Raw genomic sequence first — 17327 nt, 5'->3', positions numbered from 1 at the left:
TCTTGGTCTCATCTGCTCAACCCACCAGAGCCTGCCTTTGCATGCAAGGGAAGCCCCCAACTAACCGAGGGATCCCTCGGCCACCCTCACCTTGTTTAGCTGGCCAGTTGAAGCCATTCTTGGCAGCTGTCGCCTGCTGACAGCTTCTATGAGCCCCCGGTGAGAGCTGAGTGCAGGATAGGGAACCAAGGTGGACAAACTACCCCAGAAGGAGCATGATATGTCCCCTGCCAGAGGTACTTCCCTCCCCCTAACACCCCATGCACCCTATTTTACATACACATCTGTGCACCCCCTACTTTAAGGGGTGAAAGCTCCCCTGTTTTTAGCAGTAGTGGCGCTGATGATTTACGGGAAGCTAGCTGCGCTGCTTGCAGATATTTTCCTCCTCCTCCAGCAGCGTCATCTTTCCTCCCACCCACAACCTTTCCTCTCCTCCCCCTCCCCCCCCCCGCCATGATGAGTGCTTGGCATTGGTCCCTGTCTACAGTACACAAAGTCCCGGGCAGACGTGGACAGAACAGCTAAAGGCACTGCCAAGAGCACGTGCAACAGGATTCCTGCTTGGCGGAAGGAAGAGGGGGGCGTTGTTGAAGAGAGTGCAGTGATTAAGGGGCTTGGATGCGTGCCAGGAGTGGGCGGGGAGAGCTGGCAATGGCGGGGGGGGGGTGGCCTGTTTGCCGGCAGTCGGCTATGCAAGGCTAAGTGGGAAGGGGCACCGTTCAGTGGTGGCAGGGCATCTGCTTGGCACGCAGAGCTCCCCCAACAGAGAGAGCATTGCTGGGGGGGGGGGGGGAAGCTGCTGCCCGTCCGTGTCGGCAATACAAGCTAGATGAGCTAGCGGTCTGACTGGGAGTATAAGATGACTTCCTACATGGTGCAGAGTCTGCCCGGATAATTTTGCAGCATTTGGGATTTGGGGATATGTTTTAAAAGGAGGGGATTAGGAGCAAGGCAAGTGTCCCAGCTGAGAAGTGGGGACATGTCACGGAGGTTAATTTGAGCTGTTGTTTCGTGGGGGGGTGGGGTGGCGTGTTTCCCCAGTTCCAGAACTTAGCCCTGGAATGCAGGAAGTCCTGGAGGGGACAGTGTTTTGAAGTGCCTTTCTCTTGCACACATGGGGAGGCTGTGGAGGGTCTGAAGGGGGGTAATAGAGGGCAGAAAACGGAGCAGAATTCAGCCCTTGCACCTCTTACCTTGGAAATCCAAAGACTGCATGAGCAGTGCTTATTAAGCAGAATTGCAATCGTGGCTGGGGCACACATTACACACACACACACACACACACACACACACACACACACACATATATAAATAGAACTGGGTACTGTAAAACGTGCTGGCCGTAGCCTTGGAAGGGGTCCAGAGGTCAATCAGTCTGACCTGCCTACTGCTACGCTGTGCCAGTTGCAGGGTGCAGAAGCAAGGTGGAAGTGAGCCCATCTCTGTCTTTGCAGGGCAAAACAGCCCACCCATTAGGGCTGCAAGCCAACCTGATCTTTAAGGGAGGGTAAATTCCAATCCAGAGTCCAGGTGTGATGTCCTGTCAGGCCAGAGCTGCTCAAACCACTGTGTCCATACCGTCTCCATTTAAGAACAGAAGAGTTTGCTGGATGAGTCTGGTGACTTGTCTAGTCTAGCATCCTGTTCTCACAGTGCCCCACCCCTACCCCCGATGCCTGGAGGAAACCAGCAAGCAGGATCTTAGCACAAAAGCCCTGTCCCCTTTTGAGCTTTCCAGCAACTGGTCTTCAGAAGCCTTGCTGCCTCCAACTGTCATGGCTAGCAGCCATCGGCAGCCCTCTCCTCTGTGGATTTGTCCTCAGAGAAAGGTTTGTGGGTGGGGAGAAGCTAACTTACTGAATGTACGAGCCACTTCAGATGTTCGGTATCGCTGGCATTTGGTTTGCTTGTCTCCAGGCATCCATATGCATGGATCGGATCAATGGAAATACAAATGATGGGTCTGCTGGAAATTCGTCAGAATCAATTTAGCTGTCCTGATTGAAAGGGGTTGCTGTATAGCACAGCTGAGCAGTGCCTCGAGGGAAGCTTATGGTGCTGTGGAGCTGGATGTTGGGGGTGCAGCAGGGGTTGTTTTTGCCCGCCCACCTCTGTCTCTCCCCCCCCCAAACTTTTCCAATTTTGCGCTAGTAAGGAAGAAACAGTTTGTGTGCAGAGTAGCCGGCTGGTAACACGCTGCATGTGCGGAGCTGAGATATTCTCAGTGGAGGAAGGAAGTTTGACGTCAGAGATGCTTGATCTGAGCAGAAGGCATCAGAGATGCATGTGAGCTTTGCGTAGGCAGCTGTTATCGAGCCGTGCCGTAGTGCAGCAGAATGAGCTCTTGCAGGGAGGGCTCTGGGCTCTGGCGCCCTCCAGGATGGTGTCTTGACAAACGGGCTCTGTTCCAGATTGCAAAGCATTTCTACGGAAGATGGCTGTATAGGGTATATTGATGCCCTCTCCCTCTGACCAACTTCTAACCTGCTTGCTGTGATTATGCAGACCTCTCTTTTCTTCATTAAAAGGTGTTTTTTCCCCTCTTAAGTCACAAATCAATTTAAAAGTGGGGTGGCTGGCAAGACTATGCATACCCAAACAATTTTCCAAGGCTAAGGCATTCCTGTATTGCAGGGGGGTTGGACGAGGTGACCTTTCTAACTTTACAACAATTTGGGGGACTTCCAAGGCTGCCTTTTGCATCCTTGAGGACTAGATGCTTGTAACTGTTTGCTGAGCAACATCTGGCGCCCATCTGGTGACTTGGAAGGCACATATTACGGAGTGGAATGTGACCCCCCCCCTCTTCTTTCTGTCTTGTTATTTATGTGAAGATTATTTGATCCTAGTTTTTACCCTAGTCCTTTCATTTCGGTGATTATGTTTGAAGGAGGGTAAACACCGTTTGTTGTGGGGAAGGAAGCGGCTATGGAAAGGGGGAAATACGAGAGGGTCTGTTGGATGAAAGGGACAAAGAGAAATGTGGAAATCTAGAAGAAACTGCTGATTTAGAAAAGCAGGAAAGAAGCAGAGGTTCTGTGCGTAGCCCCAAGTTCTGTGGTGTCCTGATGGTATGACTACAGAACTAGTTTGCCCAATAAATCACCATTAGTCATGATAGCTAATGTCAGCATCCCCCCCCCCCCGGAGTGACAACTTCTGGAGGCAAATGCCTTCATCCTGTCTGCTTGTTAGCTTCCCAGATGGAGCATCTCGCTGAGCATTCTGGGAAATGGGGATCGGACCTTTGGTCCAAGTCACCAGGACTGATTAAATCGGATCAGTTTTATCAGTGGAGTGGAAAATCCTTACTGGGGTGGGTGGGAACATCAAATTGGCAGCAGAGTTAGGTGAGCCAGAAATGGGCCCGAAAACAAGTCTCTTTAATATGTCTGGATCCCGTCCTTTAAGACGTTTTGGAAAGTGAGTGGCCCAGCTTTGGAATCTGTGACAAAGAGTGCCTCTGTTCACGTGCAGACTTCCTTAACACTGGAGCACGATGTCATTCCATGCTGGGGCACATGCAAGTGAGTGAGTCACTTGGAAGGATTTAGAGCAGGGGGAGTTTTAAGAATCGCCCCATCTCTCTCAATCGCCCTCTCCAAAGAGTCTTTTCTCTTCTTTGGCTAAATGCCATAGCTCAGTGGTGCAGCACAAAGGGTCTTGGGTTCAATTCCTGGCATCTCCAAGTAGGATAGTTAAGGCCTGTGACCCAAGGGATCTGCTGCCAGATAGCATTTCTAAGCTTGATGGGATGGCAGCATCCAATGTTCCTAAAAAGTTTTACAATTTTTTAAAAAGTGGCATGGGGCTTCAATACTGATGCCAGCTGCTAACCGGAGTATGTGTTGCACATATCCAGGAATAGCGAGCACTGTTTCTGAGGCAAAGCATATAATTTCCAAAAATGCATGAGGCTCGTCGTCCTCTTTCTAAAAATTAACCGCTGTCTGACCTGAACTCTTCCTTGCGAATTCTGCTGGGGATTTCATATTCTGGCGCAACATCGCCCCCACAATGCATTTCTCTGGGTTGTTTTTTTGGGGGTATGTGTGTGTGGGGAGAGCTGTATTGCAGTCATCCCTCTCATTCACCCAGCCGGTGTGTTCCTGTGGTGATCCTTCGCTGCGTTCACGCCCCCCATGCCCATGCGCACCCATGCTTGTCTCAGGCACGTGGCTGCGCATGAGGATTCCCCCGCTTCCCTCCTGCCTGCTGCCAGCCCTGTCTGGTGACCCGTTGGCCCACCTGGCTACTGGCCAGGCCCCCTGGGTGAACCCGCTTGCTGGAGAGTAAGCCGAGAGCAGCCACAGATAAGGCGCTCGTCTTCATCCCTCGCAGCAAAACGCAGCTTGCTCTACCCAAGCCGGAAGTGAGTGGCGCTGTGCCAGGGGACAGGAATGGAACAGCCTGTACCCTTAATGGGACCTGGGAGGGACGGGTGGCAAGAAGAGGAGGACTGGGGAGATCAAAGCCCGGCTTTATTTGACTCGGGGAGCTGAACGGAGAGCCAGTCACACGGTGATGCGGCGGCGCCGGAAGAGGCTGAGGTGCAGGAGCTGGTACAGGTGAGGTTCCCGTCCTGCTTTCAGGGTGGAAGAATTTTGTGGTCTGCTGGTGGTGTGGTTCTTTCTCTAAAGCGGTGTGGCGTTGTGGCATAGCTGCCAAGTTATCCCTTTTTTTAAGGGATTTCCCCTTATGCTGAATAGGCTTCCTCGCGAGAAAAGGGAAAACTTGGCAGCTATGGTGGCATCCCGTTGATCCCTGGGGCTTGTTCTGAAGGATTCTTCAAAGATCTCCAGGCTCCCAGGTGTTGTGTGGGGTCTCCTTCGTGGGCCAGGGAGGATCTTTCGGTGGGTTTCCACAGGGTCACGACAGACCCTGCTTGTGTGTTTGTTTTTTAAGAGGAAGGTGGGGACATAATTGTAACAACAAGCAAAATTAAAAATGTTTGCCTCGGGAATCTGTGAACAGCATGTTTTTCCTCCTTGGAGCTTATAAGGGCGTTTCTTTCTTCGATATCCCGAGGAGAACTGTAAGCTTCTTGATTGTGCAAGGTTTTTTTGTGGGAGCCAGCCTGGGCAAATAAGTTTTATGCAGTTCCCTGTTGGGGGGCATTTGTGGTATTTGGGGGGAGGTGTGGATTCTGGGATACTTCCCATTGCCCAGAGCTTGGGGTGCATGGCCTTTCAGACACTGACACCCGCATGCAAGCTCAGGAAATGTGGTTAGGGTTGCCAGACTCAATAGAGGACAGGACTTCTGTACCTTTAGTTGCCCTGCTCTCTTTTGAGTCTGGAAACCTTAAAGAGAAACCAGCAGACCCTTTGCTTGGAAATTAAACAAAGGGTCTGCTGGTTTCTCTTTAAGGTTTCCAGACTCAGAGGAGAGCAGGGCAATTAAAGGCACAGAAGTCCTGTCCTCTATTGAGTCTGGCAACCCTAAATGTGGTTCTGGATGTCTTGGTGCTTGGAGATCATTCTAGATCTGTGGGACCTGGGGTAGATGCTACAATACAAAGGTGTTTTTTGTGGGGAAAGAACTTCCAATGAAACCCACCAAAATGACTGACTGGAACAAAACAGGGCATTTTGTTTGTAGGGGGGTTGTTAAGAGAATAGGATTCCAGACACAAAAAGGAACTGGACAGGAAATGGTTTTTTTTGGGGGGGTGCACTGCAATGGGGCTTAGATTAGTGTGTTTCCAGGTGAGCAACATCGAGACAAGCAGAATTCTGGGGCATATGAGAAACTGTGCGATTTGGAGGTCCATGTGAGCCCTAGGTCCCAGTTTAGGCAGTGGGATATCGGGGTTAATGCTTCTTTTTTTGAGATGTTGATCAGAACCCAAGGAAGGCCTGTCGCTGTTTTTCAGCCTTGCCACCCCTCTCATGAGCCCACCACCCACCCCAGAATCTGCATGCATCTTCCTTTGTGAGGAAATCCAACAACAACAACAACAACAACAACAACAACAACAACAACAACAACAGAACACAGACTTCTCATCTTAAGGGTGCTTCCGTTGCGGCGGGATGAGTTGTGATGGGGTTGTGGGTTTGAGGGAGGCCCGGGGGTGGTGCTTGGCCCTGTGTTGGCTTGTGCGTTTGTATGTACAGTTGTGCTTGGAGGAAGAAACTTGCGATAGATGTGCCCATTAGTAGCAATTTTGGCGGGCACTGAGAAAATCTTAAGGGTGTGTTATGTGTCTGTCTGGTTTGGAGGCTCGGACCCAAAAGACGGGGCATTTGTTGGGGGCTCTCCTCAGAAGCCACAGCGAATAATTAGAAATCGTAAGAGTTTGATCGAACCAAGCCTTCAAGTCTAATGGGGAAATCGTAGAATCGTAAAGTTGAGAGGGACCCTTGAGAGGCATCTAGTCCAACCCCCTGCAATGCAGGGATACGCAGCTCTCCCATAGGGGGATCGAACCTGCAACCTTGACGTTCTCAGCGCCACACGCTATCCAGGCTATCTCAGCTTGAACTCCCTGCCTCTTGAGTCAGCCTAGAGCAGGGGTAGGCAACCTAAGGCCTGTGGGCCGGATGCGGCCCAATTGCCTTCTCAATCCGGCCCACAGACAGTCAAGGAATCAGCATGTTTTTACAAGAGTAGAATGTGTGCTTTTATTTAAAATGGATCTCTAGGTTATTTGTGGGGCATAAGAATTCGTTCTTTTTTTTTCCTCCCCAAAATATAGTCCGGCCCCCCACATGGTCTGAGGGACGGTGGACCGGCCCATGGCTGAAAAAGGTTGCTGATCCTTGGCCTAGAGTGTGATGCAAAGGACTGTGGGAAACCCAGGCTCTCAAATCCCTACTGAGCCAAGAAGCTTGGTGCCTTGAGCAATGTCACTCATGGCATAGCCCAGCGTTTCTCAACCGCTGTTCTGCGGCTCAGTAGTGTGCCGTGAGACACCGGTTGGTGTGCCGCGACGTGCCGGGCTGCCAGGGGCGCCGAGCCGCTGCGCCCGCGGCAGTCGTCCGGGGCCCGCGGTAGTTGCGCCCGACTCCCGAGCCGTGCGGCGCCTGAGGCGCCCGTCATCACACCCGCGCTGTGTGGGAGGGGGCAGGGGCTGACGCTCCCGACGTTCGGGAGTCCTTTGCGCATGCGCAAAGCGCAGCTGTGGACTCCGGCGGTTTCCGCGCTGTGTGGGAGGGGGCAGGGGCTGACGCTCTCATGGTCTCCCGACTCTGCCAGCCAGGTCTCCTTCTCCCGACGTTGGCAGCCCGGCGCAGCTCACCGGGCGCCCAGGGGCCGTCAAGGCAGGTGCTCGGCTCCCGCCGGCGGCCCTTCTCCCGCCATGGCTGCCGCCGCGCACCCAGCTGGGATCCAAGCAGGCGGCCGTGGGGCGGGTGTGTCGCTGGGTCCGCTCCTCCTCCTCCTCCCTCGGTGGGGCTCTGAACTCCCTGTAGGTGTGTTTAAACTTTTATTGATGAAAAGTAAACTCTTCAGCATAAGTCTGTAATGATATTAACACGTATTTTCATTTTAGGCAGGCTAAATCATTTCGATTAATGACACAGCACTTCCTGTCGAGAATCCCAGCAAAACAATTTTGCATAGGTGTACGCCACACATTTCATTAAAGTGCGCATCCAGGGAATCCCCCCCCCCAAAAAAACCCCATTTATTGAGTACATAATCATAAAAGGACATCATTTTTATTCATCAAACTAATGAAACAAAAGTTTCACTATTTCTTTTAAATTAACAACCAAACTTTAAAAATACAATCTTAAGTGAGACACAAATTACTATCTTTTTGGCAAGTGTTTCTTACAGTCATAATTATATAGTCAATATAGGGCGTCACAGAGTTAAATTTTTTAACTTTTTTAATGGTGGTGTGCCTCGAGATTTTTTTCATGGAACAAGTGTGCCTTGGCCCAAAAAAGGTTGAGAAACACTGGCATAGCCTACCTTGCAGGGTTGTCGGGAGGGTAAACATGGCCTCCCTCTGCCCCCTCAACACATCAGCTTAGTGAACTCCTTGGAGGAGGATGGGAAGGCCTGCGTGATAAATAAGATTGTGAATGTTGGGTGTGTTCTTCCATGTAACCGATGGCTTTGCTGTTGTGGAACATGGTGTGCCTGCGTGGGTTGGTTCCACCCATAAACATATCCTGGTCTGGGTGACAAATCACAGGGTTGCATTGCTTTATCTTGTGTCTGAAGGTTGTGTGGGCCTGTTGTCGAACCTTTACCCTTGAGGTGCGAGATATCCACAAGCAGGGAGAGCTCTAACTTTTCAGACTCCGCCTCTCCCTACCCATATTCTGACCCATGTTCCCAGGAGAACTATCCCTTCTTTTTTCTTCCAAATGAGTGCATCTGCCTTTAATGGTCATCAAATCTTTATCTTCTGCTTTTCTTCTGCTTTGAGTTCCTGCATTGGAGGGGGTTGGACTAGATGACCCCCGGGGATCCCTTTCAACTCTCCAATTCTATGATTCTGTAAGTGGAAGTTGCAGGAGTCAGGTGTTTTGGAGGGAGAGTTGCCTCCTCCTTTGGTAGGTTATCCTGGGAATAAATGCCAAGGTTGCAGAACTGATCTCTGTTTATTGGGCCTGGGTAGGGTTGGCGCTCTCCCCAAATATTGTCAGCTTGGCCACCCATTATTTGACCATGGGTCAGATATTTCAAGAAGGCCACTTGGTAGATGGCAACTTTTTTCCTTCCCTGATTTTTCTTATGGAATTCCTTAGAGCGTTGTTTTGTTAGCAAGGGGCAAGAGTGAGGCCTGCCTTCCCCCCTAAACCCGCAGCAAATCTCAGCAAAGCTTTCCCTGATATATGTGAACTCGCCTCCAAGTTCAGATCGAAGCCCCATCTAGCCCAGCATCCTCTTCTCACAGTGGCTGGTCCCTAAATCTCAGCCTGACCTACCTCACAGGGTTGTTGTGAAGGTGGAAATGACAACATAGGTCTCCCTGGGCAAAGAAATAAAATCAGATGTGCTTTTTAAGAAGCTAATGGCTGTTTTGTGAAACAAGGACCTCTGGTTCCGCCCCCCTTCGTTTTCTCAGTGGCTTTTCAGACTTGTTGACTATTGTCATCTGCTCTTCTTGTAACATAAATCCATAACAAAAATGTTATTTGACCGGTCCCATCCTCATCCCTTGACCTGGGAATAGAACTCAGAACAGCAGCTTCTGTAAATGGGAGTCGTGAGACAATTTTCTTATTTGTTTTCTATATTCCATTGATATCTTGCTTTTCCTCCAAGAAAAGCATGCATTGCTCCCCTCCCCAGTCCTCACAACAACCCTGAGAGGTAGGCTAGGCTGACAGGCCTAAGGTCACTCAGGGAGCTCCATTGCGGTCGAGCGAAGATTTGAACTCGTGACTCCTCAGTCCTCCTTGTCTAACACGAACAACATGACACAAGCAGATATCCCAGAATTGCCCTGCCTGGAGGCCTACCTCAAAAGTGTTGCTTACCCTGATGTTTCAGTGCTTTTTCTGGAAAAATAAAGTTGTGTGCATGTTTGTTTGTTTGTTGTGGGCCCAGTTGAAGTGCCCCACCCCACCCCTGGGCAGCGGCTAAATGCAAGATGTGATTAATAAACTCAAGCGAACAAAGATTCTGGATTCGAAATAGCTACGATTTTATGGGTTACAGACAAAGGTGGATTTTTGGCTCACCCTGACAAAAAAAGTACCGTATTTTTCCATGTTTTTTCCCTTAAAAAATAATGTCAAAAATTAGGGGGCATCTTATACACAGATACATCTCTCCCCCCAATTTTCTTAAATCTGAGTCCCCCAAAATAGGGAGCGAATTATACATGGGGGCGTCTTATAGACGGAAACATATGGTAATTGTTTAATTTTAAAAAGGTAAGGGAGCTCAGTTCTCTCTTGCTCAAAAAACACACACAAACAAACCCCTGGCCTTCCTTCCTTTCCTTGCAGGTCTACCACAGAAATCCGGAAGGAGAAATCGAGGGACGCGGCACGATGCCGCCGCAGCAAGGAGACGGAGGTTTTCTACCAGCTGGCACACACCCTGCCCTTCGCCCGGGGGGTCAGTGCCCACCTGGACAAGGCCTCCATCATGCGGCTGACCATCAGCTACCTGCGGATGCACAAGCTACTGAATTCAGGTGAGGACTGCCACGTTCTCTCAGGGTTCCCCTCTTCCTTGCACCCCCCCCAATGCCCCAAATCTGCTCTGCTGGCAGTCCTGAGCCCCCCCCCGGCTTCTCAAGGGGGTTCTGGCTCATGCTACGAGCCATCTCAGTGCGCTGTGTTCTGCCTCGCAGACGCCTCATTGCTGGGACTCGATATTTGAGCTGCAGCCGAGCGGGTGCTAGCTAGAACCCCAGACACGTGGGGGAAAGTGGTAGGCGGAAAATCGAAAGAGTTGCCACCTGTCCCTTAGAGCCTCCTCCAGATTTATGTTATCGCCCCCCATGGACCCCGTTGCTAAGCGACTTCTAGAATCTCCTCCTCCTTTCCGCTCCCACTGGTAGACCTGTGTCGCGGCTGCTGCAGAGGGATGCTCAATGGATAGGCATTGTCCGATGGGGAGGAGCGCTTGCCCGCAGATGCATGACAAAGGATGGCTGTTGGACCAAACCAGCAGCAGCCTTGAACCCGAGATTCCCCGCCTTCCTTTGAAGCTGAAAAAAGCAAGTTTCTAGTCCTGTCTGTGGCAGCTTGGAAATGCGACGGGCGGTTCTGCTTTCGGGACTTGTGTGTCACTGAGGCAGAAACCTGGGCTAGTTCTGGTGCTGGTTTTGAAATTGGGGAGTGGGGAAGGATGCCTAGTGGTCTGGCTGTCTGAAAGCAATGAGGTCCAGCTCCAAAGGCCTTCTGGTGGTCCCCTCAATGCAAGAAGTGATGTTACAGGGAACCAGGCTTGAGGGCCTTCTTGGTAGTGGTGCCATCCCATCAGATGTCAAGGAAATAAATAATGATTTGATTTTCTGTAGGCATCTGAACGCAGCCCTATGTCAGGAAGCTATTAATGTGTGATGTTCTGTTGTGTTTTTGTATATTCTGTTGGAAGCTACCCAGAGTGACGAGGGCAACCCAGTCAGATGGGCAGGGTGCAAAATTAATAATAATAATAATAATAATAATAATAATAATAATAATAATAATAAAATTTGTATACCACCCTTCATCCATAGATCTCAGGGTGATTCACAAAATTAAAATACAAGATAAAAGAATACAAAGTACATAATAAAAACAAGAACAGAACAAAACAATAACCTCCCCCCGCTTCCCACAAACACAATTAAAAGGGTATGTATAGGATGTTAATCAACCAAAGGCTTGGTTGAAGATAAATGTTTTCACTTGGCGCCTAAAGGTGTATAACGATGGTGCCAGGCGAGCCTTCCTGGGAAGAGCACTCCACAAACAGGGAGCCACCACCGAAGAGGCCCTGTTCTCATGTTGCCACCTTCTGGACCTCTCGTGGGGAGGGAGAGGAGTAAGGACCTTCAGTGATGATCTCAGGGTCTGGGGAGGTTCATATGGAAAGAGGTCTTTGAGGTATTGCGCTCCTAAGTCGTTTAGGGCTTTATAGGCCCAAACCAGCACTTTGAATTGGGCCCAGAAACTAATTGGCAGCTGGTACATCGGTGTAATATGCTCAAACTGCCTTGCCCCTGTGAGCAACCTGACCCCCTGCCCTTTGCTGCTTGGAGGGCTTTTTGCCAGCTTCCTGATACTACAGGTATTTCCTGGAGGCAGACATACATATGTCCAGGTGTTTATAACTTCAGGGTTGAATTATTACAATGAGTTCTCGGTGGACTGCTGAGAGAGCTTCCCTTGGCTGCCATTGTGCCAGCGGCCCAACAATTTTGTTGCTTGTATACAAGGTGCTAGACAACTCAGGGATTGTGTTACTTGAAAGATCTTCTTGTTCCCTAGATACCTGTTCAGCTTGTGCACTCATTGGCAGGTGGTGTGATAGTTGCTGAAGATACCTGAGTCCTGCCCTGTGACATCCTAGCGTTGCAGGCCTTTTTTCATGGAGTCCTCTCCCTGTACAGATTAGACAGGTGCCAACCGTACTGGTCTTTCAGCATCCATCGAAAACCTTTTAAATTGACAGCTCTTCCCTGACTGGTGATCTCAGCTGTGGCTTTCGTCAATTTCTGAGTGTTAAAATATGTACTGTGCCTACTGTGTCATTTGTTGCCTGAAGGATTTTGCTTTGAAAGTTTTGGATGTACAGTAAAACAATATTGGCCCCATTCAAACCATACATTTAAAACGCTTTGATTCCACTTTAAACAGTCATTGCTTTCCCCAAAGAATCCTGGGAGCTGTAGTTTATTAAGGGCACTCAGAGTTGTTAGGAGACCTTGCTGTTGCCCATCTTAGAGCTACAATTTCCTGACAAGAGGGATTGATTGTTATGCTGTTCTATATATATATTCTATTAATGTAAAATCAAAATCACAAACAAAACAAGAAACCGTAACCAAATTTGCAAAACAAAGGAGCAGCAATTTCTATATAGAGTGGCTTCTTTCAGATGCTAACTCTAATGTGACAGTAAAGGTAGCCAAGTTCTGTGCTAGAGCCATAAAAATCCGAGCCAAACTAGTTAGTTAATGCTAGCCCAAAAATTTCAGGACAGAGCCAAAGATGATCCATTGCTACCATTTGTTGTACCCTCCCAAGTAGTGATACTTTCTTTTATCTAATAATTTTTATAATGGTTAAAGTGGTTTATATTTATTGCTTATATTTTAGATTGTATTTTGGATTGTTTTATGTATTATATGTGTATGCTGGTCGAGAACCGTAACAATAAACTGTCAAAGGAGCAGCACATAGACTATATTTTAAAAAATAAATAAATCTATTTATTAAATTGGTGTACCTCCTTTCATCACAGGATATCAGGGTGGTTCACAGAATAAATAAATAGGGAGCAGATAATGTTGAAAAATGAAAGCGTCCAAACACATAGAGAAACCAAATTTCACATTAGGATGAGGGAAGAAAGTTCTGCATATCGAAATTCGACACATAAGAAATGTTCTGGGTTTTGTGAGTTATTTTCTCTGCAATAGTAGCCAAAGCCCGCATAATGTTGTACCACAGCGAGAGGTTTAAAGTTCGGTAGCGTCTTCCATTTCTGGGCCCAAGGAGTTCTCACTGCAGCCAGGATCTGTGTAAGCCGTAGGTTAGAAAGCTGCAGTTTGATCACCCCACAAGTTCCAAAGAGCGGGTGGCAAGGAGGCTTGAAAGGGGCATTCTCATCAGGGGCCTTGAACTTCCAGATTGGTTGTTTCCAGCAAGGTGCCGTGTGTGTGTGTGCCATCTGGGCTGCCCCAGAGTTGAGGGTCCTGTCTCTTTGCCATGGCATGTACCTGAGTGAGCTTTGCCCTGAAGCAACTCTTTTTCTGCTTCCTTTAAAACCAGGAGAATGGAGAGATGAGGTGGAGGCAGAGGAGCAGGTGGACGCGTATTACCTGAAGGCCCTGGATGGCTTCCTCATGGTCCTGACCGAGGAAGGGGACATGATCTACCTCTCTGAGAACGTCAACAAGCACCTGGGCCTCAGTCAGGTGAGGCGCTGCCACCTGTCCAGGACCAGGGAGGCACCTGTGCAGGTTGATGAGGTGGAGGACCCACAAAAGTCAGGTGGATGCTGTTCTGCAGTTCCACAAAACTGGCAGGAAGTATTTTGCCTGGACAGCTTAACCAGGGCGGGGAACATTTCTTAGCTTGAAGGCCAGATTCCCTTCCAGGGGCCACATGCCAAAAATGTGTGGGGCCAGGTGGAGAAGAGGGCAGGGCAATGGGTGTGACTCCTACCTTTGTGCAGTTGGTTATGTTCCCAGTCACATCTTTCTGTCCTGGCCTCTTTTGGTGGTGGGAGATGAACCTGCTCTGATTCTGCTGCCGCTAATAACTTCCTTGAGGCTAATTTTATTTTGGGCACTGGGGAGGGGAAGGGACATCTTGCATGGCTCTGAGGGCAACTGAACTTAAACCACAGGCAAACACATTTATTTGCCACAAGCGGGTTCCCAGCAACTCTCTGCAGAAAGAGAGACTGGTGGTTGGTTCGCATCTGTCTGTTTTGGGAGACAAAAGGAAGAGTGCGGTTTGGGGGGGAGAAGCCAAACTATTGGAGAATTACAGTGCCTGCTGTGGCCGTAGAGGCCGATGCAGGAGAGACATGTTTTGTTGCAGCTGGAGCAGATGAAGGCGTCCAGTTGTGCTGCTGTAGATGCATCATGGCATTTCTTCTCTCTGCGCTCCTCCCAGCGGTCATTCCCCCTCTGGTCACTGCTATGGATGCGTGGCCTGACTGTTTTTCTCCAGGCCCTGCAGTCATCTGCAAGGGATTCCCACGCAGCAGGGTTGATGTTGCCAGCCTTCACATCATGTTTGCAGACATAACACGGAGTTGGTCTGCCAACGGGCCTGGTGCCTGAAGCCAGATCCCCATAGAGCACGACCTCTCTATAGAATGGGGGAATTGGCAAATAGTTTTTACTCTGGGTTCATGGGCGTAGGCAGGGGGGGCAGGAGGAGGCAATTGCCCCCCCCTAGAAGCAGGGCCACTGGCCAGCCTGCCCGCTGCCCGCCCGGTGCCGTCTCCCTTCTCCCTGGCTGGCTGTGGAGCGGGCGGAGGGGAAGCCAGGCAACCGCTTTGCGCGGCTCTGGGGCTTTCCCTCCACCTGCCCCGGCGATTGCAGAGGGGGAGGAGGGGATCGGAGCAGCCCGATTTTGGGCTGATCCTGGCTCCCCCTCGCCCCTGCCGATCGCGGAGGGGGAGGAGGGAGTCGGAGCAGCTCGATTTCGGGCTGATCCTGGCTCCCCCTCACCCCTGCCGATCGCGGAGGGGGAGGAGGGAGTCGGAAGAGCCCGATTTTGGGCTGATCCTGGCGCCCCCTCGCCCCTGCCGATCGCGGAGGGGGAGGAGGGAGTCGGAGCAGCCCGATTTCGGGCTGATCCTGGCGCCCCCTCGCCCCCTCCGCGATCGCCGGGGCGGGAGGAGGGAAAGCTGGCAAGGGAGAAGGGAGCTTTCATTGCCCCGCTGTGGCCCCTCCCCTCCCCTTGGCCCCGCCCCTTGGCCCCGCCCCTTGCCCCCCTGATTTTCATCCTGGCTACGCCCCGTCTGGGTTTGGACATTTCTGCCGTGGGCAGCATAGGAATTTAAGATGAGCCCTGCTGGATTCAGCATCCTCTTCTTCCAGTGGCCAACCAGATGCCCCAGTGGGAAATTCACCAGGAGCACAATAGCACTCTTCCTTGCTTGTGATTCCTAGCAGCTGGCGTACAGAGGTTTACTGCTTCTGGTAACCATGATCTGTAATAGGAAGATGGCAAACTCCCCTGTTACTTTCAAGATGAAGAGGAGGTCACCCCAAGCTTCTTCTTCCAGGCAGCTGCTTCCTAACCAAGACCCTGAGGGCAAAGGGGTGTGGGTGGGCCTGACCAGGAAGACAGCAGCCCAGAATGTTAACAGAGCAGCCCGATGAAGATCAGCGTTTGGGGCGAGAGCCTGTGACCTTTTGAAATAGAGTATTCATTGTGGAAGTGGTTGCTATGCACTTTAAAATTACTTGTGCAACTTGGCAGTCCGGAAACAAAGGCTTTATATTGTCTTTATTTTGTGTGCACTGGAAAATTAAGGACAATGCTTTTCTTTCATGCTTGCTGAATCGCACTTAGTGTTGGCATTCCTCTGGGTATTTTTTAAGGCGGGAAAAAAAATCCCCTGTGGAAGATTGATTGCTGAATGGATTGTTTTATTTTACTGGAGTATATACCGCATGATGATGTCTTTGACGTCTCACTCAGCCCCGTGATTTCGGGAGTGGAGATCTTGCCCTCAGGAAAGGGTTGCTAGAAAATAGCATTTTCAAGTTTTCACTTCCAAAATCTTGCTTTTTTTCTTAATCCCGAGGGAGAATTATTACATTTGCTCCAAAATACATTTTCAAAACATGCTAGGGTTCCCACCCCCCCTTTAACTTTCATCTTTTTGGAAACGGAATGCACTCAAGTTGCTGAAAACCAAGTTGAACCAGTGCGTTTATCACCAAGCAACCAGAATTCTTGACGTGCAAAATTCGCTTTCCCCTCTGACTGTGCTGGTTGTACCAAGGCTGGTGGTTTTCTACTGCCGACCGCCTGCTCTGAAATGGCTGCAGAAGTTTTTGCTTGAGACTCAAAAACAATCTAAGAGCAAAACAGAGGCGTTTGGGAAAATGTGCCCTTCGCAATAGGTGATGCGGCTTTATTGAATTTCTGGTGTACGTGGGGGAGTGAAACGGAACACATGAAGGGGGCGGGATTTCTGATTGGCTGCCTCCAGAGAGCCCAGACCAACTGAAAGCTTTCTAGCAGATCTTGGCTCCTTTGCACGTGCTCCTAGCATATGGTGTCCTGCTTGGCTTAGCGGAGGCAGTGTGCTGGCTCCAACCTCCCCCCGCCCCATGCGTTGCTTTCTGATGTCCCCAATTCTCTTTCCTTCCACTAGCTGGAGCTCATTGGTCACAGCGTATTTGACTTCATTCATCCCTGTGATCAAGAAGAACTGCAAGATGTATTGAGCCCAAGGCAGGGTGAGTGCCTCTTCCCCCATCCTCTTCCAGGCATGCCTGTTGGGCCTTGAGAAATGTTCCTCCCCATGAGCCACACACAAACAGAGTGTCTTTATTTCACAGACTCCTCATGATGTGCTAATAGCAGACGTGGACCCCCCCCCCCAATCTGCACTGTGCGTTTGAAGCCGGAACATTGCCGCTTTAAGCAGTCGTGGGCCGGAACATTGCCGCTTTAAGCAGTCGTGGCTCCCTCCAAAGGATTCTGGGAAGTGTGGTTTGTTAAGGGGGCGGGGCTGAGAGCTGTTTGGAGGCTCCTTCCAGAGCTACAGTTCCCAGAGTGGCTTAACAGTGAGCCCTTCTTCCTGGGGAACTATGGGAACTGTAGTTCCCGGAGGAGAATTAAGAGTCTCCTAATGATTCTCAGCACCCAAAGCAAACTACAACTCCCAGGGTTCTTGGAGAGAAGCCATGTCTGTAGCATAGGACTTTAAAAATGTATGTTGTAGAGGTGGCCTTACTTTCCTACTGTCATGAAAACAGCCAGGGAGGTGTCGGCAGACTCGCAGGAGTAACAGAAGTACAAAAACGTTTTTTTAGAAATGGGTGTGTGTGTGTGTGAACGAACTTTAATAGAGTTGGGGAAGCCTGAAAAACTGCTTGGTGCACGTGCTCGCAGTGGGCATGGAATGTGTGGCTTTTGGTGGGGAGAAACAGCAAAAAATGGGGTGGAATGCAATGGAACAGAATATCCTCACAAGGGCCCTGCGAGGTGGGTCAGGTT

The 17327-nt window shown here is 50.1% G+C and overlaps 1 protein-coding gene across 5 annotated transcripts in view; it reads left to right on the top strand.

Moving 5' to 3' along the window:
- Positions 1-17327, top strand: part of HIF3A (hypoxia inducible factor 3 subunit alpha) — a 47703-nt gene that overhangs the window by 15186 nt on the left and 15190 nt on the right. For 2 of the 5 annotated variants that reach the window (XM_035116899.3, XM_035116904.3), the window contains exons 2-4: positions 9921-10111; positions 13404-13549; positions 16480-16564. In XM_035116899.3, the coding sequence (XP_034972790.1) occupies positions 9921-10111; positions 13404-13549; positions 16480-16564 (422 nt within the window). Of the gene's footprint in view, positions 1-4415; positions 4572-5878; positions 6020-9920; positions 10112-10480; positions 10640-13403; positions 13550-16479; positions 16565-17327 lie in introns of those variants that run through there. The other 3 variants (XM_035116900.3, XM_088672698.1, XM_035116898.3) reach the window with 3 other exon arrangements.

The sequence above is a fragment of the Zootoca vivipara genome, chromosome 6 (assembly GCF_965207765.1).
Source record: "Zootoca vivipara chromosome 6, rZooViv2.hap1.1, whole genome shotgun sequence".
Classification (NCBI taxonomy): Eukaryota; Metazoa; Chordata; class Lepidosauria; order Squamata; family Lacertidae; genus Zootoca; species Zootoca vivipara.
This window is presented reverse-complemented; position numbering and strand designations above follow the sequence as displayed.